Raw genomic sequence first — 23,087 nt, forward strand, 5'->3', positions numbered from 1 at the left:
AACTTTAAATATAATGCCACCATTTTAATCGAAACTGAAGGTATGAGTAAAATTCTTATCTCGTCGTCATTTCCACTGTTAAATAACCATTTGAACTCCTTGTGAATTTCAATCTCTTCCTTCGTTCGCCGGGTCGAACCATTGAATTCCATTGTAACCGTTTGGCCATTTCCTCTCCTTAAAAATAAGAAAATGAAGAGAAATAAGCTTTTTCCCTGGAAAAATGTATTTCCAAGATACACAAGTACCATATTACTAGCAGGGCAGGCAGCGACCAAAGCTCGCATATGAACCGGCTGCACGTGGTAACGGTTTTCAACTTTCTGGGAACAACACGCAACGAGAAGAGCAGGAAATATCAAACAAATTCAGCGCAAGTATCGTACAAACTTTCGCCAAAATTATTTTTTAACCCTTCACTGAAACGTTTCATCTCAGTGATTGCGAAACTACGACTATCTTGTTTATGAACGAAGCTCTGTGCAGCTCGGCAAAGAAAATTGCGAGCGAAGGGTAGAACTTAACTTTAGGAAGTTAGAAATTGTTCCGTTGGGTAAACAGCGAAAAGATTTAAACATACACTCACCATGCATTACTATTTTAATAATTCTATCTCGTCCTGCTTTATCTTCTTCGAAGGAAGAGCACATAAATCTACGTCTTCACACTATGACCAAAAGTTTGGTTTGACGGAAATTCCACATGTAGTCATGAATATTGATTACAGACTAGAACCAATCGCTGACAAAAAAGTCGCCGCATGTTTTCACGACTTGGATTTTAATTCTTATGCAAAACTATTGTATCACTTCAAAAATACTAATTTCACTCCAGATCTTTGCATTTTTACGCTTTATTAAGACCGAAATGCGAGAAATTAAATACATTTGTAAAGACTGATTCACGCGGCCGTCAAATTTCGTAAAATAAACCCTTTTCTGATAATCTTACTGGTCGATTTTTTGCAGGTTTTTAAATATCCCGGTGTAAAGACCTTATGCCCTAAGCCGAATCAAAGCTGATAATAAGGTACAAGCTAGAAACAGTTAAAAAAAAGAAAAGAACTACTTTAATAAAACCTTTCTAAAGTTTGATATTTGTATGACTCGTTACTTTAAAAGTTTGTCATTTAATGGAGGTCTTTAAAACAAAATCGAGGTATTTCCGTTGGAAATCAACGGTTCTCACCAGGGACGACGGAGCCGGGGGAGGGGGGGGGGGGGGCGTCTGGGAGGTCTTTAGACCCCCAATTTCAATCAAAAAATACATAAAATAATAAATTTTACAAAAATCTCCAGACCCCTACAAGTTAGCACCTCTGGCGCTCGCTCGTAACCCCCCCCCCCCCCCCCCCGCCCCCAAAATTCAACATACGCTTCGCCATCCCTACCCACCTACTTTCATCCTTTTCACCGTGCACTCCCTTGTACATTTCCTCTTACCTAGTTTCTCTTTCTGTTTCTCCTTCTAATCCCCGCACTCAGAAATTAGTCGTCCATTTATCTGTGGGTCTCCCTCACCGAAATCTATGACTTCGTAATGGTTTCCTTATGTGTTTGCTTGATTCTGTGTTTGCAGTTTTGGCCCTCGTTGTCATGCAACAATACGCTCCTGTGACTAGACGAGAAACCCTCCGTTAGCAGTATCTCAGTCACAGTTGTATCGCCAATTGGTTCACTGGTTGACCTTGTATAACAAGCCCCCAAAAAACTCATCAATAAAGGAAACCCGAAGCTTCAAATGGTCCTTAACTACATAAAAAATATATATCTACGGCAAGCACATTTGTACACCACTTTGATCTTATAGAAAATCCACGCTTAACTAAAGGTACTACAAGCCGATCTTTGACGCTACATTGTTGCGTTAAAAATCGACATCGTGTAACATGGCGCACAGGGGGACTTTTAACACAACATTTAAAAGAGATTCAAAAACCTGCAACATTGTTGCCCGAATTTAAAATTTAAAACGGCACAGTGAAATTTTTTTGTATTGTCAAATTTTGATAAGCATGATAAGACGTAACTTTTGGCGAAGTTTTAAAAATATCTGCATTTTCAAAACTTTAAGATTGCTCTGAACCCTATGTACAGAATTTTTCTTAACTTTGCTAAAAGTTGCTTCTTTTCATGCTCATCAAAATTTGATAAAAAAAAAAAAATTCACCGTGCCGTTTTTGAAGTCCCTAAAGGTGTAATTGATGACATAAGCTGCGAGGTACGACGAAGAAGGTGGAACTGGTTGGGACACATACTCAGGAGAGAGGGTGCGGACGACTGCTTCGCAGCATTAGGATGGACACCAGAAGGTCGAAGAGCGAGGAGGCCAAAGACAACTTGGAGAAGGACGGTGGAGAAGGAAAGAAACAAGGCGGGGTGGAAGAGCTGGGAAGTAGCCAAAGCGGTGGCACGGAACAGGGAGTGTTGGTCGGAAAGCGTGACGGCCTTGTGCGCCTACTGGCGCGAAGAGAAATGATGATGATGATGAAAGCTGTAATTAAGGGTGTTTTTAACAGGTCATGCTGTTGCTATGGTAACCTATTGTTTCACGGAAATGATAACAACGTGTTCACCAATGATTGGGCAGTTTTCTGATACCATGATTATAGCATCAAGTGAAAAAGAGTTGTTATAACGAGCCAACAAAATCTAAGTGCTGGAAACTGTTTTGAGCCACCTTAATGTTCTTCTAATGTTGAACCCTTCACATTAAACCGAACAGGGGGAGGACTTCATGTAAAAAAATTTCGCTGAACAATCAAAACCAAAATTCTCTCTTTATTCATGCGTCTCAACCATTTAGGCCGAAGAAAAAGGGATTTTCCCTTAAGGTGTTCCATGCTGCGAGGTGTGAGGAAGTTGTCGCCTGTTCGCTCTATTTTAAGTCCCCCTAGAAAAGCCTAATAATCAGCATCAGGAGCCATAATCGGGGACGGAGACCGTAAGTCTCGGGATTCGCGCGTACCTATGATATGGGACAATTTTTCTATTTTTAGAACAAATTGCGCCATCCTGACGTCATATATCCGCGCGGATCCACGCACATGTCGGGGGCTCTCGTGTGGATGCTGTCACGTTGCGTGATCAAATGGTGAGAGTTGAGAGACCTTGAGAGATTATCTTACGTATTTTTCACAGCGATGGCAGGGGATAAGGCAGCGAATACGAACCAGGGCGCTTATATGTAGTTTTATGCTCTGAGCTAACGGAAAAGGTGGGTTTTTCAGGGTCGAAAACAAGACTTCAATCTCGCGCTGGGAATGAATAATAAGATCTGCTAGTTATCTGCTAGTTGTAAGCTTACGCGTATGCTTTTGCGTTTGTTTTGACTTAAGAATATAGCAAGAAAACTCTCTACTCTGGTATCGAGTTAATTTGTGAGTTTCTCAGACAATGGTTAATCATAACCAAAACCTGTTTTGATGGTTTCTTATTGTTTAACTTCCGCTTGTTTGGTGAGTTTGCAAAAGTTTTTGAAAGGAAAGTCTGACGCGTACAATTAGCTCATTTGCATAGTGCAGCTCGTGCACTTTCAAGTCCGAGTCGGTGTTTTCAGTTGTCAACAAATCTTGACAAAGATTTCTTTCGTTATCTTTTGTGCTGAGATGCTTCGACAAATTTCACGAACGCAAAAAAGGCTACTAACATCATGTGTGTTTCTTCAACATAAGCATAGTGAAGTTTTATACAGCGAAAAATGAAAATAGACAACGAGTTTTGATAACTCGATCAATGAAATCGAAATCGTTATTCGAAGTTGATTAAAGAAAGCGTCATCGAAACTTCGCTGATTATTTCTGCTTTATTCACACATTTTCAGCTTAGCTTTTAATATGTTCTCAAACATTTATCAATCTTAAACATATTTAAAAACTATAGAGTTATTGTTTGAGTTCGATGTACGCTTTCACACGAAATTGCGGCGGAAGTACAATTTGTCATGTTTACTGACTGTACAAAACACGCATCGGCGGGCGCTCTCATTCATCGACAACACAGAATTTACTGGATTTTTACACGAGTAAAACTTAGCAGTATCTACGGACGTAAAGTTATTGGACCTTGATGCCAGTGAAACATCAAGTGTTGCTTACAATTCAAGCGAAACTCAAACTAGCAATTATTTTGTTTTACTTTTCGGTCGCGATAGACTGGCAAATTCCTCGCAAGCGTGTGGCAAGAGGACCTAGGAAACTAGGAAGTCCTGAAGCTCTGCTATATCTAAATATATCCAGCTAGTTTTTTGCTGTGTAATGGAAAAGCTGTTAATCTTCAACATATGTGAAATTTAAAGTGGAATGATGTACAGTTCATGTAAAAGAAGCATCCGTCGGAACACAACTTGGTCAGCGATATATATAAGCTTACAGCGGAACATACCTAAATTCGACACTGTCTTACTTCACTCAAACTGGAGCAGCTTACGACGAAAATACTTAAGCAAAATTCCAACAGACGTAAACGCGTTGAGTTGTGGGGCAAAAACATGAAACATTTCGGAATTTCGGACGCCATTTCCCCCGCGCGACATCCGCAGAAATCCTCGCAGCATGTACGCGCGTGTGCCGCAGGTGATGGCGCAATTTGTTCTAAAAATAGAATTATTGTCCCATATCATGGGGACAACCCCAATACTAGAAATGGCGCGCGCTTACGGTCTCCGTCCCCGATTATGGCTCCTGTCAGCATATAATTCAAAAATTTACCCTCTGTGGTTTTCTCCATCGGACTCTCACACGGTAGACATGGAAACTTATGTATGGAAAATTACATTTTCTGCATTTTATTGATATTTTAATCGTGTATAAATAAAATTTCGAACATTTATTTGTTCACTAATTTACCCATAAATCCGGCCGTCCCTTCTTCCGTTCGTCTATCCATCCAATCATTCATTTATCCCTAAGCGTCAGGGGTTTGCCCTTATGTTTCCACTTAACTATGATTTTGAAACATTGCAACACTCTACCTATCATTTAATGAGTTCCAAAAATTGTCAACGAACCCATTGATCATATTTGTCTGTTAATCTCTTCAAGTATTTCGACAGAAACTTTGTGGTATCTGTCTCTCCCGCCAACAACATTTTCTTGAGCGCCCGAGCTTCGTAAAGCCCTTCCCAGAAGTTAACACTCTTGTTTACCCTCTCATCAGTCGCTATGGAAACAGTTGGCTCAGGACAGGCCAGGTGCTCCTTACTAGCAGTACGAGGGGGAGGGGGTGGGTTTCTGCTTGGATCCAAGTAATGCGCCCGCAGTGCCTCTTGTCGCTCAATAACGCGGTCACAAACATGACATTCAAACCCTGCATACATACGGTGCCCAAAATTCACTTTGTCCCATTCTCCTAATATACGCCAAGGTCTTCCCTTCAACGCTTTGTGCAGAAACTCGTTCGTGATATGCTTGGGATCCTTGTAAGCCATATACTTTTCGTATTCATCGTCATTTGAATTGAGATGTTTTATAAACTCAGCAAGTTCTCTTGGATGCTTAAAATCGTTCACAAAGATCCCTGATCTCTCATTTGGCATCCAGTCTTTCGCCAACGGGGACCCCATGACAATAGGCACCGCGCCTACTTCGAACGGCCGGAAAAGCTTTTCCGTCATGTAATCGTTACAAACAGCATTCTCAAAGGCGATATTGAATTTGTATTGAGCGAGAAACTTGTAATAATCTGGACTTTGAAGCTTTAGAAAGCCATCAATCTCCTCAGGCATTTTACGGTTGTTGAGACACCGTCCATACGAGTCAATCTCGATGTACTTCATTAGTTCCTTCACGTACCTCTCACGGTCTGACGGGGTGTGACAGTCACTTTGCACGTAGATAATCGGCGCCAGGCCCTCCTCCTTTTGTAATCTATGACAAGGAAGGAAAATTGTCTTGAGAAACAATCTCGACGAAGGTTCCTTGCATTGGTATGGTTAGCTGTAAATTTGGAGGTTCTTGTCGCTGTGTACAGACGAAGTACGACTCCCATAATATGTAGTTAAGTCAGTATTAATGATGTTTCTATATATGGTTCATTTGTAATTTCTCGGAATGGTAAGAACAAGGGGTAAATTATATGCTATATAGCATTGAAAGAAGACAGTTTCGCTCGGTTTTCAGTGAAGGCAACGAGGTCCGGTTTCACCTACAGCCCGCAAGCTTTACGGTTAGCGTTGCATCCAGTTACCGCGGAGCCTGAGGGACTTGGTGCGAGATTTTTAGGGAGTACAAGGAGAACACTGACCTGTTTTTCTCCTCAATTGGTACCGCGGGCGTTTCCGTCCAGTCGGCAAGATCTTTGATGTAATGAGTGGACAGAGGGTAGTCAGACTCTCGTCGAAATGTTGCTGTGTGATTGAAAAGCCTGATAACATAATCAAACAGCGGCGAGTTAACGCTACAAATCAAAGCAAGTAGAGATCTCCTTAACGCTAGATAATCAAAATAACAAATGGAAAAAAATGGCTCCAGAAAAACTTTGGAGACCTTTACGACTAAGGACTCAATACTGGGAACTGATAATGCCCCTTGTCTGACATACTTACACGAGCGCGTCCTCGAAGGTCAACATCCAATTGTTTTTAGGCGACTCCTCGTGAAAAAGCGCCCACTCGTCCCAGGGCCTTCGCGGGAGTGGTAGGTCGTCAGCGCGCAGGTCAGTCCCATAAAAGATGAACCCTCGAGTGGCCGGATCGTTTTTGAGCCCGCGGTCAATAGATGTTATACACGCGCCTTTGTTGCAAGATATCTCGTGGTTCTTTTGTCGCCGGTCATGAGGAAACAGGTCTTTAGTCCACCATATTAAGATAGGTTTCTCGCCTTCAGGTATCAAAGGAACAGAATCTTTGCTGTAACGTGACTGATGTTCTTGCTCGGTTAATGTTTCAGTGTCGTGAAGATTGGCTGGAAATAAAACAAAAACGTACAACGTTTGTTTTAAGAAGGAAGAAAGCAGAAGAAACGAAATAATTAAAAATTCTCAAGTTCAGATTTTTTGTTAACATAGAAAGAAACAGTACAGGAAGTAGTGTGAAAAACAAAGATGGGGCCACGGATCATTTAAGGGAGAAAACTGCAGGAGAAGATAACGGAACCATTACCAATCCTTTACTTGTTAGCATTTCTCCCTTAAATGCGTGACGTGGCGCTATGCGTGACATTGCGAAATGAGCTGCGAGAGCGATGCGCAGAAACAATTGAGTAGCGGGTCCAGAACGGTCTAAGTTTTTAATTTTAAATGAAGAGAACAACATTCTAGTTTTGCTCACACTCAGTTATTTCTCACTTATTTTCTGTCACTCAAGTTAGCACATCCCACACCCAAACTCACCTTCCTTTTCAAGGGAACACTTTCCCTCAGCAGAGCAATGTGATTGGCTATCGCTTTCCTCGTTCGTTGCCGTTTCAAACTTTCCAAACGGGACCAGGGCTAGTAAAATAACACAGACTGTTACAAATTATAAATTAAAGTTTACAGAAATTTGACAAAATAAAACTCGATGCAGTTACCAAGCGAAGGAAAACATGGAGCGGGTGCAAAGGGCGGGAAACACGCGTTACAGCGGTTTTCACGCTACACGATTGGTTGAAAAAAATTGCGCCACTTTGGGTCATCCAATCAGAAGTAAAACCGAAACTAAGGTATTCGCGAGACCCGCTTGCAAAGTTTTCCCGCGCTTCACGTCAGCTACATGGATTGTCTGCGTCCTTGGTGATTGGCCAAAGAGATTACTTTGGTTGTGCTTTTACGACAATTGAAAACCAAAGAAAGCCAAGTCATGAATAGTTTTCGTTGCTTGTGATTGGTTGAAAGAACAACCATGTTAACTGTGATTGTTTAAAGCGTGTTGCGCGAGTTTTCAGAACTATTAACTGAAGAGATCGGGAAACACAGAACTAGAAACCCTTGTAGAACACTTACCGTACACGAAAACAAAGATTACGCTGATAGTAATTGCAGCTCCTTTCAAAGCCATCATTAACGGTTAATCAAATCTGAAATGAGAAGACTAAAATAAGTCATTATTTCAACATAACATCTTACTCTCTGTTCCTTAACACCATTCAATATCAACTAACAATGCTCTCTTAAGGAATATTGAGTGGAAACACAACAGGACTCCACTTGTGGTAAACTCTCCGAAAATACGCAGCATTTGTCATGCCTCTGTAATTAATACCAGATTAAAAAGCCGTCTACAAGCATTCTACACGGCCCATATATGTTATTTCTGTTATCACCCGGTTATCGACAAGACTCTTTTGTATCGATGTACAGCTGAAGAAATTAATACGAGGCTGGTATCGTGCAAAGAAGGAGTGCAGACTTTCCCTAACGTCCAAAATGTGCGCTAAAGGTCAACGTTAAGGGTGGTTTATACACAACTTCACGTTTCAGACTTCGCTAGAAGGTTCTATTTAATTCGTTACACGTGGCTGTTTATAAATAATCAAAATATCATACGGTATTGATGAAATAGCAGACAGTGTGTTAAGAAGTCCGCCGGAGGCATATCAGATACGACAGATATTAATTATTTCAGTGTGTTAATTCTATGACATCTATGACACAACCTTCTAATCAAACCGGCAAAACTAACCGTTCCGATTTGTTCACATGTTTTAAAGGTAAAATACACTAATTGCGCGAAAAGAGGGAAAATGTCTTATCAATCTCGAAAAACAAAAGAATCTTAAGCCATGAAATCCTTTGCAAAACTAATCAGTTGTCTAAAAATAAGACAACTGAGACAACTCAGCTATTATTTGAAAGAAAGGTATTTAACCTTTTGGTCCTTTATTTAATTGAAACAGAATGATATGTGAACTGATTCCGCTCAAAATGAAAACTATTGATAGCAGCCACAATGCTGCCGAAAGATAGTTTTTGTTTATTATCAAGTTTCTGTGAGCGTTTTGTCAACGAAAACTCAGCGATTATTGCCGTCACTAGATGCTGTTTATCGCTCTTCCATCTTGCCTGTTTTAAATCCGCTGTGTTTTTGACGCGAATATGACACGTAGAAAGACCAAGAGACTCTTGAAGAGAGCCTGTATGTTTGTAGGAGTTGGAATACTGATTTTATCGCCGTTTTTCCTGTTACCACACTTGAGTTCACAATCAAAAGACAAAACCAAGCTTGGTCCACACATGCAAGTCAAAGAGTCACGCCAGTTGAAGACGGCAAAGAAACAGACCCGTCTTCAAACAGAAAATCCCATCACTTTGCCTAAAGCGAGTGAAGTTTTAGACGAAGACTTGCTGCCAGAAGATTTCTTTCCTCCTCAAGTATCACGTTACGAAATCTGCGCGAACATCCGCGAAACTGAAAAGTTACAATTTCACGAGCTTCAGGAAGGGAGTGTCGTATATTCAGCATTTTTGGACTACAGATTCAGAGAGCAGAGTTTCATTCGTATGATTTCCATTTTGCCGTCCTACGACGAATCAACTCAAATGTATTGTCACTTCGTGGACTCGAGAACACACGAATTCTTTACCAGCGTTGTGGAAATCGAGGAATTTGGAACAAACGAGGGTTACTCCTTTCAAGGGTTTCTCTCATCATGTGATATACCAGAAGAAATAGACAGTTATACTTTATGCTCGGTCAACATTTCTACAGAGCCCGAATCGTACCGTCAGACAGACAGAAACACCAAAGAAATTCCCATACATGTTACGGACCACACGGTAAATATGGAAACGTATGGACTTTGCGTTCCACCAATAACTGGCGAAATATCTGTCACGCAAATGGTTGAATTCATAGAGCTATCCCAGATTCTGGGCGTGTCCCACGTCACGTTTTATGACTCAAGAGTCTCGGACAAAACCCGGGAAGTTCTCGGATATTACAGAGGGAGGGGTTTACTGTCTGTTTACCCCTGGAACTTACCACACTACATTTCCTCAAATATCCAAGATAGGGGACAATCAGCAGCTTTAAATGACTGTCTGTATAGAAACATGGGCAGATTTACTTACATTGCATTTAATCACCTGGACGAGTTTATTGTCCCCCTTACAGAAAAATCAACTTTTAAAATCTTAGAGAGTGCGAAGGATGAAGATGTCGCTGGCTATTGCTTTCAAGGTTTTTCTTTTGACACATCAAAAGACGTGGTTAAGAACTTGAAAACTCAACTTTACACTCAAAGATTCACTTCTAGGACTAAAGCACCAATTGAAGAGTTGTCAAGATGTGTTGCCTCTCCCAAAAAGGTTATTTCTTTAGATTTAAATACAATCTCAAATATGGCAAAAGATTATTACACCACTCGTCAAGTGGAGGCAGGCCTCGGTAACGTGTTCTATTATGGGAAATGCAATAACAGGGAGTGGGACTGTGGTGACCCTCACGAGGACCACACAATGGAGAAATATCGCAAAGAACTAGAAATTAAATTTAATGCAACGATGACTTATTTAAGGCATCAAGGACCGGCATAAAACTAGGGTCAGTTAGGAAATATAGGTAGCTAACAGTGGCAGATCTAGGGGAGGGGCCCGGTGTCCCTGGCCCCACTCCCCTTATTTTGGGTAAAAAAAAGCGCTGAAGGAGGAAAAGCTGGCAGGTAAGCACCCCCCCCCCCCCCTCCCCCCTCGCTCAAGGTCTGGATTCGCCACTGACTAATAAGAGAATCAAACGTTTTATTTATTAAACTTTCTACTCTACTCTTCTACTTCTTACTATTTAGGGCACCCTTTTATTATTATAATTGAGCTCAAAATCCTCATTGTTTCATTTTGCAACAAATTGGAAAAAACAAAAGAAAACCTCTGAAAAGTGCTGCTCAGTAGCCTTCATTTGAATATGGAATTAGTGATCTTTCTTAAGATTAGAACCTTCCAATACAGCATAATAAAAAATACAACATGAATGTGCTGCTTAATAGCTAGTGTTTAGGGTGCTCAAAAGAAAAGTGCTTGGAGAACGTGAACACAACTAAAATATGATGACACCCTCAGTAATATCTCTATGATAAATACAAACCACAAGCCCTACAGGAAGGGGTTTTGTAACCCATGTTTGGGTGTAGGGGTGCCTGTGGTGGCTTAGAAGCCTGACCTTGTTTAGAACAAAAAAACATCTTTTAAAACACATAGCCTGTGCAGGACAACACCCACAGTTCTAGAAGAACTAGGTGAAGTTCCGATAACCACAAAATTATTTCCTAGTCCTGGAAATTATCTGATATTGACTATTGAGATGTTGAACATCAGCAAAAACATCTCTGATCTCAGAGAGCTGAGGACCGTATAGAACAGCGATCGTGCAACAATACACTGTGTAGGACAAATTCAGACCCAGCTTAGGACAGACTCAACTTGAATAGCCTGTTTAGGACAGGAAGACCAAACATCTTACTCTGTCCAATGACATTTTCCCATATAGGACATACAGGGAATAGTCCTGCCCATGAGTGATGTGCTCCTTCCCTGTCCCCTCCACCCCTTCTCCCCTGGGTCCAAACATTTGCAAATGTTTAAAACCCCACGCAAACTACCTCATGATGAAGATCACAAAATATGTTAATCTCTTATGAGACTGATGATGAAAAAAGCTGGTGAAAAAATATTGGTGACAGAAGACTGAGGAGAAAAGATATCATGATGAAGGTTGTAGGGTGTGCTGGGAAGGACAAAGAAACAGTAAGGTTTTCTGCCAAAAAAAAAAACTTTCATTCACCCTTCCTTTGATGAGATGTAACACGTTTTTAAAACATCCTTCTCAGGAGCAACTGAGAAGAGGTCTGACAAAAACCCATGATCCCGAAAAATATAGTGACTGTATTAAATTATTTAAGGGTGTTTAGCAAGTAAGTAACCTACTGATATCAATTTGAAGTCTATTTCAAAATACAAGATAAAGCTAATTGAACATCTCAGGATGGAAGTGTAAACTAATACCACTCAGTTAGCTGCTTTTATTGTGAAATATTTACCTACCACATGTTACACAAGTCTTGATCAGCATGAATAAATTTATTTCAATCCATTTCAACAAAATTTTAAGAACAATACACAAAACCGCTTAGTTCTTCTTATATATCAGCTTAAGTACACATTATTAGCGTAAATTTGTACAGATCGAAACGGCGAAAACCAGGAACTATCTAAATCTAGTGAGACGAGTAATACTCAAGCTTTTTCTAGTTACTATTTAGCCTTCTTACAACATTAGAATTTTCCGATGTTTTAGTTCAATTCGTGAACAGTGAGGAAAACGAAATCCGTTATGAATATTACCGATGATAAGCCTTTGGCTTTATGATTATAGAAGGTAGTAATTAGCCAAGACGTAATTAAGACTTAAGCTCATTTTTAAGCATATTGATTTAATACGACCGATCGCGGAGGTAAGCATGGTGCAAATACGGCAAGAACGAACGGCAATACTATCTCAAATAGTTTGAAGCGAGAGAAATGAACTTACCGTTAAAAGCGATGCTTGAATAAAGCCCTGCATTCATTCACAAAGCATAACATTGCCAAGAAACAAGACACTTTGTTAAAAATCACCAGGCGTACATTTGTTAGTTCCCAGACCTCGGCCAACCACTGCTGTGGCAAGAGACTTCATGAGAGGACTGAGAAGGGTTTGTTCATGAGTTCAAAGGAATCTTTAAAGTCCTTTAAAGGTATTTTTCTGCAGAGGTCAAACCTTAACACCAATCGGAAAAAACTTTTAACTTTTGCAAGGGGAAGCTTACACAGGATGGGGGTGCTTGTCGGGAATTTTGAGAAGAACCGCTAAGATGCACCAAGATTCTTTTTTATGTGGCTTGAAATGTTTTTCACCCCTAAGAGGTACCAATTATTCTAAAACAACACCTTATCTCCTGCCATATTTTTTCAGCTCAAAACTCTAAAAGGTACCACAAAAGCTCCCGCTGTGGACCTTTTGGGGCTGAACACCCTAAGACGTACCAAAACTGCATTTTTAACCCCTAAAAGGTACGCACGACAAGCATCCCCCATATGAGAGATCCCCACCCCCAGTTCATACTGTCTCAGCAGCTTGTGAAGCGCCTGTGACCCTTGACTGTGAACAGGCTTCTGGGGCCTGTTTTTCGAAAGACCCGGAAATTTTTCGGGCCCACAAAGCCATTTTTAGCTCATCTGTATCTAGAAACGGAGAAGTGTTTACGCCTAGAACTTCTTGTATGAAGGAAACCTCTGTTCACATTAAGAATAATCATAAGGTTTGAGATTTTGTGATGACTTTTTGAGACCTTTGAGAAATGGGCCCCTGGACCTTTCTAGCTCCAGTCGGGAGCCTGTTCACAGGCTACTGTCTTAGGAGTATTTTAATTTAACAAGGATTAAGCCGGTCACACAATCCCTGTCTGAAAAATACAGAACAAGGAAATCAATAAAAAGTGTTACTATATCCATGGCTAGGTGGGTAAGGCAAGTATCGAGTTACATAATCAGTCCTTTCCTGACAGCACTGGTACCATGGGGTACAAGCAATTTCATGAAGAAGTTTGTTTGGACTAGCTAAAGACAATCTTTTCAGTCTCCAAATCTCCTTCCTTACTTAATTCCATATCGCCAGTTGGTTGTTTATCTTGCAAATTTACCAGAATTGTTCACTATTCAAGATTTTAAACAACAAATTATATGCAAGTCAGTGATGTTGGGACCCGCAGAAGGGGCTGAATGACAACAAGTGTGTGTGTGGGCAGCATAAGTTGAGGCCTATAAACAAGAGGTCTTTCACCTGGGTGGGATTTTGTCACTAAAAACAATGGACCTATCACCAGGGACCTCCAGCACAGTAGGACTGTAAGAGAGTACTGGAAAACCCATTATTTTCCATTACTTGGAACACCCCAGAAAGTTACTTATCAGCCAATATCAGTGTTGCATCACAGAGCTCAGTTAGCATGGCAACTTCAGAGAGAAAATGAAGAAAATTTTTAAAAGTTTCTCTCTGTTTTTCAAGCTTCTTTCCAAGGTTAAAACTGATTTTAAAATCACCATTTCAACAAGCTTGACTGGCCTAAATTATCCTGAAAACAGAGAGCAACTTTTAAGAAAATTTGAATTGTGGTATTTCATAAATTTTACACGTACAGAAAAACCACCCAAGTAATAACAGATAATACAGTAGTAAGCAGCATTTATTCACAGAAATATCGAGAGTTGGTACATTGTCCTTATTACTTATAAAACTCATGCTCTTGTTCGTCTTTCTTGACATTGTTCTTGTAGCCCTTTTCGAAATCTTTTGCCAGGATCACGTAACGGTTCTCCCTCACAGCCTGCATTCCAGCCTGAAAAACAAAACAATCTTGTTATTCAAATACAGACTAATGTGGGAAAGACAAGACTCAAACGATTTACAAAGGAGGACATTGGTAAAGTCCATAGCAGTGATCTCAAAATGAACTCATTTAGTTTCCTGCTCAACTTGTCAATTCTCCTTCTCATATTTAGAGATTTTGTTGGTACATCAAGACTTGGAAAGTCTATCCTCCAGTTGCTGCAGCTGAGACAAAAATCTCGTTGCTTTGGTCCACTGCAGTTCCTAGACTTAATTTACTTTATATGTTCACCACCTCATGGGTATGACATTTCAGGAAACACAATTGAAAAACTCACAGTGTTTCATAGCTCAGAGGCAAAATACACCAGAATTAGAGAGGTTATGGGGTCCAGCTAGACCATGGAAATGATAAAGATTTTACCTCCGCCCCCTGTCATTCTTTCCGCTTCAGTTAACACACATGATTAATTCCTCATTATCTGTCATCATTGTAGCATTACTTTTGAAAACTCAGTAGAAAACCAAACAATGCGACAGGGAAGCTTATCGGTATGGCTTGTATAGTTTGTCCAGTTTTAGAGACTGCACTGACCATATGGCTCAACAAGTGTTGGCAAAATTCTACTCCCTGAAGTATAAACACCAAGGAGTATCACCACTTCCCCTGGATGCCTGTCAAACCACCCCTCCCCCCCCCCCTACCCTGCCCCAGCATTACACTACCAGTTCACTGGCAGCCCATACAAACTCCAAGCAGGGCAGAGAGGGTACATTGTGAGTGGTAGCAGTTTTACCTCTTGACAAATGGCATTGATGTCTGCACCACTGATTCTGTCTGGTCTTGCAACATCTGATAACAAGCCTGTTAAGGACTATAAAGTAATTTTCTCTACTTTCACACTGCTTCTGAAGCCTCTTTGGCTAGTTTCCATAGTGTAAAGCACCTTCTAGTCCATCGGATATTACAGGGCCATTAAGTACTTCTGTGTATACCCTAGTATTTTATCAAGCCACTCTAATAATATTGAAAAGTACTCATTCATACAGCCCTGGAGATGGGGGTGAGTAGTGTGTCAATCATTGTCTGTGAGTCAAATCAAATAGTGGTCTATTAACCCCAAATTGATTAGAACCTGGCAGTCAATTGTAATCCCCAACCTGAAACCAATCAATAATCTAGTTAGTCAAAGAAGGCTTTGAAAAAAATTTCAAAAATAATCAGATAAGTGGTATCCTGACTCTTCAAATTTTTTTTTTTGAAACTCCCAATTCTTCAAAGCAAAAGTCATCTCCCTCCACACTTAATCTGACACTAAGTTTACCCCAGCTTTCTTGAAGGTTTAACAACATTTGCTCAACCTCTTTTCTAAACAAAAATTTTATACCAGTGAAGGAAAAGGATACAATCCTCTAAATCAACTTCTTCTGATAAGTTCATCTTAGCCGTGATTGTGGAGAAGATAAGACGTTTTTGTCTTCTGTCTGGCATGGGGAATTCAATCTTACGATCCAGTCGACCTGGACGCAACAGTGCAGGATCAAGTGTGTCATGACGATTTGTGGCCATGATCACCTGTTTAAAACAGAATGGCAAGAAACTTTCAAACAACATTACAAAGACAATAGACATTATCAAACTAAATGGGAACTGGCACATCCCATGGATAGGTTCCTCGTCCACTGTTTCTAGTCCTCAAACTCATTAATAACTCATCAGGTCTAAAGAAAGGAAATCATGACCATGACAGTGTTTGGATATCTGATCTTAATAAGCATAGACTTTCACAAATTTACATGATATTTCTCCACTTTCTCCTCAGTTTTAGTTTGGATTGAGAAGATATATCAAACACTCAAGACAGCGTTTTACCACAATTCCAAACACCTCAGAGTTCATCAAAAATTCTCCACTGTGCACCCTATTTTCAGCTCTCTTCTCGGTGTTTGAAAATGTGGCCAAACACAGTCTTTCATGCTTGATATAAATTATTATATCAAAAGTGAAATTTAGTGTTGGATTTTGTAAAAAAAATTCATGTGTTCATTGAGAAGTACAAAGCACGATTTTATTGATCTGCCCACCTTAACGTTAACATTCTGATCAAAGCCATCCATCTGATTCAGCAGCTCAAGCAATATTCTTTGTACTTCTCTGTCAGCTAAGAAAAGATTTTAAAGAACAATCAATATAAGGTGACTACACGTACTACTTGAATATACCAACATTTTGATTCACATTCCAGTCACAATGAGTTCAGCAGAAAAGACTGATGGGTAAGGGTACACAAAAATTTAAGCAATTTCCTAGATAAGTCATGTTTTGACTCACTAAGTAGCAGGGGTCTATCATAAATCTTAATATGCATGCTTGATTTCCTTACCTCCTGTTTGAGCATCAAATCTCTTAGTAGCGATGGCATCAATCTCATCAATGAATATTATTGCAGGAGCATTTTCTTTTGCCAAACGGAACACATCACGCACCATCCTTGGCCCCTCGCCAAGATACTTTTGGACAAACTCTGAACCCACAACACGGATGAAGGCAGCTGTCGTGTGATGAGCAACGGCCTTTGCTAACATGGTTTTACCGCATCCAGGAGGACCAAACATAAGCACACCTCTGGGAGGATCTATTCCAATTTGCTTGTAGAGCTTAAAATGTGTCAAGGGAAGTTCGACAGCTTCCCGCATTTCTTGTTTTTGAATGTCCATTCCACCAATGTCAGCATATGCTACATTGGGCTTTTCGTCAGCAGTCAACATAGCTATACTGCTGTCAGCTTCAGGAGGAAGAACATCAACCAATGCATTGGAATGCTTGTGAAGGGCTACAGATGCACTTGGTTTTAACAGCTCTCGATCAATAGTGCTGAGAATACGAATATAGTAGTTTGACCCTAGTGAGGGACAAAGATATCTTTTAGTAATTTATGCACAACATTTAATAAATGAAACCTGATTAGAAGATTTTCAAAGTACTTTTGTTCAGATTTCACAACATGGTTTGAACACTCTATAAGAAAGAATTTGGAGTTCAAAATCTTGCAGTACTAAACGAAAACATTGACTGTCTTGCCATGATTCGATGATTGTTTCCTCATTTTTCATAGTACTTTTTTCCAGGTTTCAAGACCCTGAAAACTTTATAAGCAAGGATGTTGAGTTCAAAACATTCAAAACATTGCACTTGTAAACTAAGCCAACAATTTTCCCTAAAATAAATGTACAGATGTCAACACGTATGGCTGGCTGGATACTGTTAGCACTCAGTTCATATGGTTTTTCTGGTTTTTTTTTTTTGTTTTTTTTGACCCAACACCATCTCAAACAGAAACGTCTTCAAACAGTGTGGAATGGAACACTCTGCTACCATCCTGATGAGGAGGAACTGGAGGTGGACTAACCATGTCACCTGCTAAGAAGCCTCCATTGATAAAATCACCCCACATGCCACCCTGCATATTGGGCATGAGTCAGTAAGTTTGTGTGTATTAAACAAAAACTCGACTAATAGTCACCAACCCGTTGTGGAACCAACAATGCCTGTGTTTTGATCCACAGCTTCCAAGAACTGGCCAATAACCAGAGGTACAGACTGGATTCGTTTCACTTCTTCTTGCGCATGGAGTAGTTCCTTCTTCAGATTCTTCTGTTCATCTTTGATGTATTCTTCCTGGACTTTTAAAAATTCAAGTTGCTTTTGAAGCTTCTTATATTTTGTGTAAAGATCATCGACATCTGGGTCAACAGTTGAAAGCGAACTGCTAACAGCTGTTGCAGGTCGACTTGAATCCTAAACAAGAGGAAAAAATGAACAAATAAATGAGGCCCTCCCCAGGGTCTTAGGGAACAAGGTAATGTGATAATTTATTTCAAGGGAACAAGGGATATTTTGGGGATTGATTTGAGTGAACAAGGGATATTCCTATTATTAAAGGGAACTTTGGAAAAAAGTTTTGGGGAACAGTGGAGATTGATAAAAGGCAACAAGGGAAAGAAAGTGACATTTTCAAGGGATGAAAGGGAACATGCTCTCCTCTCACTTCCCCCTCCCCTCCCCTAAGAGGTCCACATTAAGTGGAATAGAAGTGGCACATCCCTGGAGTGTCTCCTAGTCCACCATTTCCAGAACAAATTGGAATATAAAGAGTTTGGTGCTGCACGAAAAAGGAAAACAGGAGAACCCCAACAAAAATGCTAGAAGCAAGGATAACAACAAACTTAACCTACAAATTATACAGGGTCTAGGATTCAAACCCAGGCCACACTGTTGGAGTAGCAGGTGCTAATGGGCAAAGGATTAGTAGTATTTTAGAGGTGACTTCTCTGTCAGTTCCTAAAGACAGTCAAAAGTTTAACTTGAGATAAGAAAGATCCTGGTGACAATTTGGCAAGAACTTGATTATTACAGGACTTCATTGTATGAGACTTAAAACAATTTTAATCAAACCTAGTTTAGACTGAAAATTTAGGTTTCAATATTAAACACGTGACCACACTAACAAGCACATGAAACAAATTCATTGTTGGCCTCAATCAATAAGGCAAAGGTTTCTAGTCTAAGACTTATCTTATCTAGTAATCTAATCTACTCTAGCACAAAGAAATCTCCACGGACAAATAATCTTAAACACTACTTTTTCTGTAGTCTCAACTGAGCGAGCTGTCGCATTTCCAAGTACAGTGTACTTTGCCAAAGGTTCAACAACTATACAAATTTAGTACAATTTTAGAGTGAGGAATATACGAACTAGAGGAGCAATTTACTGAGCAAGAATAACTACAAACATTCCATACTGAAAGTTTTCCCTCGATCTTTTCCCAAGAAATTCTTGTTCCAAGACGCAAACGTGACAAAGCAAAATTTTACTCTCACTAACAAGACACGACAAAGAAGGTATTGATTTCAATGGAAACCTCCACTCAGGAAGGAGAAAGTCAGCGACCATTTCACTAAATCAATTCTTAAGGTTTTAATTTCTGTAAGCTGATAGTAAATAACTTAATAACACTGAAATGATTCAAAGAAAAGAAGACGAAACTAACCTGACTTTGAACAGCAATGCCTATTTCCTCCATGTTGGATTCTCGATTATAAGTTCCCGGATGTCAACCGCAGACGAGAGGAACGCGGACTCTCGGAGAGGAAGGAAAATCAAGATCGGAACGAGAAAACCGGGTCGGCGGAATGTCGCTTAGTAGCAGTTCCTTGGCAGTCTTTAAAGGTTTTCAAAGCCTATCCGATTTTCTTTCTCTAGCCTCTTCTCTTTTATTTTAAGATATAAAGGAATTTTACGGCGGCCGTGATGTTCATAACAAGAGTTCATTTTCTTAAGGGTCTAAAGGGGTCATAGAACCGCTACTGTATATAGATTACAGTGAGAAATATAAGAAGATTTTGCTTAATTTATTTTTGCTCGCTTGACTTCATTTTAGTTTGACTTATTCTATTTGTTGATAACCATCACGCTTTCTAACGAGTTCTACCAGCTGACGCATTCAGATGCATTGTATTACTTGATTTTTATCTCAACTTAGGAACTCTCAATAATCGTTGCATGTTGTCCTTCAGTAGCATTTTGAATGAAAGTGGTAAAAGTTCAATTGAGGCCTTACACTACTGTAAAATGATATTAAAATCTTTTAGAAAATCCAAGCTTTCGCTGATCTACGGCATCATCAGGGTGATGATGATGCCGTAGATCGGCGAAGTAGTGTAAGGCCTCAATTGAACTTTTACCACTTTCATTAGGAACTCTCACTCAATGGCATGGCAACTGTATCATACAATCACGGATTGTGAAAATGCGGAAGTTCAGAGGTTTTGAAAGCGGACGATTCCTTTCATCCTTTGTGCGCGCTCGTACTGACTATCGCGCAACATCACGCGTCGCGCGACGTCACGCATCGTGTGACATCATGCATCGCGCGACATCGCGTATAGCCATGATCGTGTTCACAATGAGTGAAATAGACCAATTTCGATATATTAATATTCAGCCTAACACAACAGACCTCAGTACCGGGCTCTGGGGAATAAACCCCAGAGCCTCGTACTGAGGTCTATTGTTTTAGGCTGAATTTAAATATATTTCAATTCGTCTATTTCTAGTCTCCTTTATTTTCAGCAAAACTCAGATCAGTTATGGTATGTTTCCCCTCTTCTATTTTAGCCGGGATGCCTGGGTCTGCTGCCAGTGATATGAGCTGCAAAGGTTTTAGTTCCTCCTCACGGCGCGATCCTAAACGTGCCGGTTCGATTTACGGGCTCCGTGCAGCAAGTGGCTTTGAAATTATTTCCTGTCCTCTCCTAACCACACTGCTAACGGCATGTAATTTTCCAACTGAGACTCTATCCGTCAGGCCAGGGAAGCTTTTTTAATTCAAAAGGCAGAACAGTTGATCCAGATGGTCTAAACATCCGCGAAGAAACACATTAATCGTTTCCTTTTATTATGTTATTTCATTATTTTATTTTACCATATGTTTATCTTTAATTTACAATGTCAATTAGTTTTATGTATTTCCGGTATTACGAAAATATGCTACATAAAAACACGTCCCATTGTACCTGAAGAAGGCTGGTTTGGCTAGCCAAAATATAGTACACCTTCAAAAAAATCATCCTACGTTGTGTCGGTTTCTGTTTTTATATTTTTCATTTTATATGTGAAGCCGATTAGGTGACTATTGATCCAACGTATACCAGCAGGATCATCCTTGCGGTTGCTTGCTTAAACATTTTATAGTCACTTTGAAATCAACTTCCTGGCGGATATTCGTACAGTTTCCTCCCTTCAACCCATCACGTAAACCTACAGTGGCCCGAAAAGCTCAGACATAAGCTAAAAAAGAAATTGCAAATTAAAACAAAATAAAAAATAAATACTGATAATCAATAAAAAGAAAGCGCAAATTTAAAAAAGAAAAAATCTAAAGCTAAAATGAAATTAACAAGAAAAACACACAGGAAAAAAGCGAAACGCAAATAAAAAAAGTGAATAATGACTTGGTTCTAAATCAAAGATGAAAAAAGTGTTCTTTGAGTCGTCTCAGTTCCACCCTGTCCATCGTTTATTATGAAACAAACAAGTGTAGGGGAAATCATCTCTCCAATTCGTGTAGAGCATTACAGCACTCAACGAAACTGTAACCCAGGTTATGCTCTGCGCCTCTTGCGTTATTTGCGTTCAGCTTAATTTTTTTTCTTTTCTTTTCTTTTTTTTTGCGTTTTACTTTTTATTAACGTTTTGGTTTGTTCATTTTTTGAGCGTTTGGTTTTCTTATTATATTTTCTTATTAAATTTGTTTTTTTTATTTGTATTTGAGCCCTATGTGTCAGCCATACAAACCTCCTGGTTTCAATTACATTTCAGCGCAATTCAGCACGTTCTTAGATAAAAGCGATAACGACAGAGAGGTATAAACCGAGCCGCACAGTCAGGCTTAACGCTTCGTCACAGAGATAATAGGTAAGACTCACATCATCATGGCGACCTCATCGATTTTAAGCTGTTTGATTATGAGTTTTGCCACGATCGTAAATGCTGATCATGGGGAACAACTGTCCGTCACAGATTATGGGTCATTGCAAATTTCCATGGTACAACACGGAGAGAAGTACGCCACCAACAGACCTTGTTACGCGTACGAAGATGTATCACCCTTGTACCACGGCATGACTCATGTCCGAGGACCGAACGATAAACTTGGGACTATAACTTTTAAAGTTAATGTCCCGGTCATCATTTACCTCGCCATCGATTCGCGTTATTCATATATTCACGGAAACGACTACGAAGACACGGGAGATTTAGTCATGCTGGGCGGCTGTCACAAGCCTAGGGTTAAATTCCCTATTTACCGGAGCCGTCGGGTACACGGACCCGGTTTGGTGTCGGTGCATTTCCCGTCCTCTCGAATGACAGGGATTTTTCTCCGAGATAACGCCTTTGACGTGCGCCCTTATGCAGAGCTGAAGGTGAAGTTCACTGGTACCCCTCGGGAGATAAGTATGGTGCGGCAGGGGGAGAAATTTAGTACCAACCGGGACTGCTACAAGATGGAAGATATCCCTCCGAAATACCACGGACTTACGCATCTCCGGGGGCCAAACGACGAGACCACTATTACTTTCCACGTAAATATTCCAGTGGTGGTATATGTTGCCATCGACTCCAGAAAGAACCGAAACACCATTCTACCCGCATATTTCAAAGCCACCGGGGAAAAGATTGTACACGGGGGATGTCACGAGCCCACCGACTTCCCAATATACGAGCGAAAATACCCCAGCGGGGGAATCGTCTCCATTCCACTCATTGCGTCAAGGATGCTCACAGTTATGATCAAACCACTGATGTAACTATGGAAACGGCATGTAATAACGTCACAGTAAATTGAAACTGAACATGATGATTTTAACTGGTTTTAGAGATTTTTAGAAAACCGTAGTTTTTTCAAAGAAAAGACGTCAAGCGACATCACTGTCATGATAGACATATAGCGAAATTTGCCGTAGAATCATTGTAGTTGTGTAAAGACCAAGTAACATAGTTCTGAATGTTCTCACTCGAGTTTGAGAAGCATTTGTAAGACTTGTAACCGACGGAGTTGTAGCTCTTTTAAGCATGTGTCTTTGTCATACTTCAACAATCAATACATTCTGACTATATAGTAACTATCTAGCGAAACATATTCTGTTAATATTGAAAACTTTGAAATGGAATAAAAATAAATAGCAGTTATGCAACGCTCTCTGGTAGTATACCATGGAATAACCCACTTGTCATTTATATTTGTTTTGG

The 23,087-nt window shown here is 40.1% G+C and overlaps 4 protein-coding genes across 4 annotated transcripts; 2 read left to right on the top strand and 2 right to left on the bottom strand.

Annotated features, from left to right (window-relative positions):
- Nucleotides 1-4,769: 4,769 nt before the first annotated feature.
- LOC110041468 (GDP-fucose protein O-fucosyltransferase 4-like) lies at nt 4,770-12,537 on the bottom strand. The gene is made up of 6 exons (XM_089293768.1): nt 12,439-12,537; nt 7,920-7,993; nt 7,329-7,427; nt 6,544-6,901; nt 6,243-6,362; nt 4,770-5,866 (listed from the first exon to the last, which is right to left on the bottom strand). The coding sequence occupies exons 2-6, from the start codon at nt 7,975-7,977 to the stop codon at nt 4,999-5,001; spliced, it is 1,503 nt and encodes a 500-aa protein (XP_089149894.1). The 5' UTR covers nt 7,978-7,993; nt 12,439-12,537; the 3' UTR covers nt 4,770-4,998.
- LOC110041406 (beta-1,4-galactosyltransferase galt-1-like) lies at nt 8,809-10,882 on the top strand. Its single transcript, XM_089293769.1, has one exon. It carries the CDS (start codon nt 9,012-9,014, stop codon nt 10,449-10,451), a length of 1,440 nt encoding a protein of 479 aa, XP_089149895.1. The 5' UTR covers nt 8,809-9,011; the 3' UTR covers nt 10,452-10,882.
- A 1,576-nt stretch (nt 12,538-14,113) lies between the features above and the next one.
- Nucleotides 14,114-19,416, bottom strand: LOC110041506 (26S proteasome regulatory subunit 6B). The gene is made up of 7 exons (XM_089293770.1): nt 19,327-19,416; nt 17,803-18,073; nt 16,659-17,177; nt 16,360-16,436; nt 15,682-15,850; nt 15,072-15,127; nt 14,114-14,284 (listed from the first exon to the last, which is right to left on the bottom strand). Exons 1-7 carry the CDS (start codon nt 19,357-19,359, stop codon nt 14,171-14,173), a joined length of 1,239 nt encoding a protein of 412 aa, XP_089149896.1. The 5' UTR covers nt 19,360-19,416; the 3' UTR covers nt 14,114-14,170.
- A 2,038-nt stretch (nt 19,417-21,454) lies between these two features.
- LOC110041422 (uncharacterized) lies at nt 21,455-23,037 on the top strand. Its single transcript, XM_020746700.2, has one exon. The coding sequence runs from the start codon at nt 21,770-21,772 to the stop codon at nt 22,643-22,645; it is 876 nt and encodes a 291-aa protein (XP_020602359.2). The 5' UTR covers nt 21,455-21,769; the 3' UTR covers nt 22,646-23,037.
- The last annotated feature ends 50 nt before the right edge of the window (nt 23,038-23,087 follow it).

This window comes from Orbicella faveolata, unplaced genomic scaffold (genome assembly GCF_042242905.1).
Source record: "Orbicella faveolata isolate gen_17 unplaced genomic scaffold, um_ofav_v1 contig_25, whole genome shotgun sequence".
Taxonomy (NCBI): Eukaryota; Metazoa; Cnidaria; class Anthozoa; order Scleractinia; family Merulinidae; genus Orbicella; species Orbicella faveolata.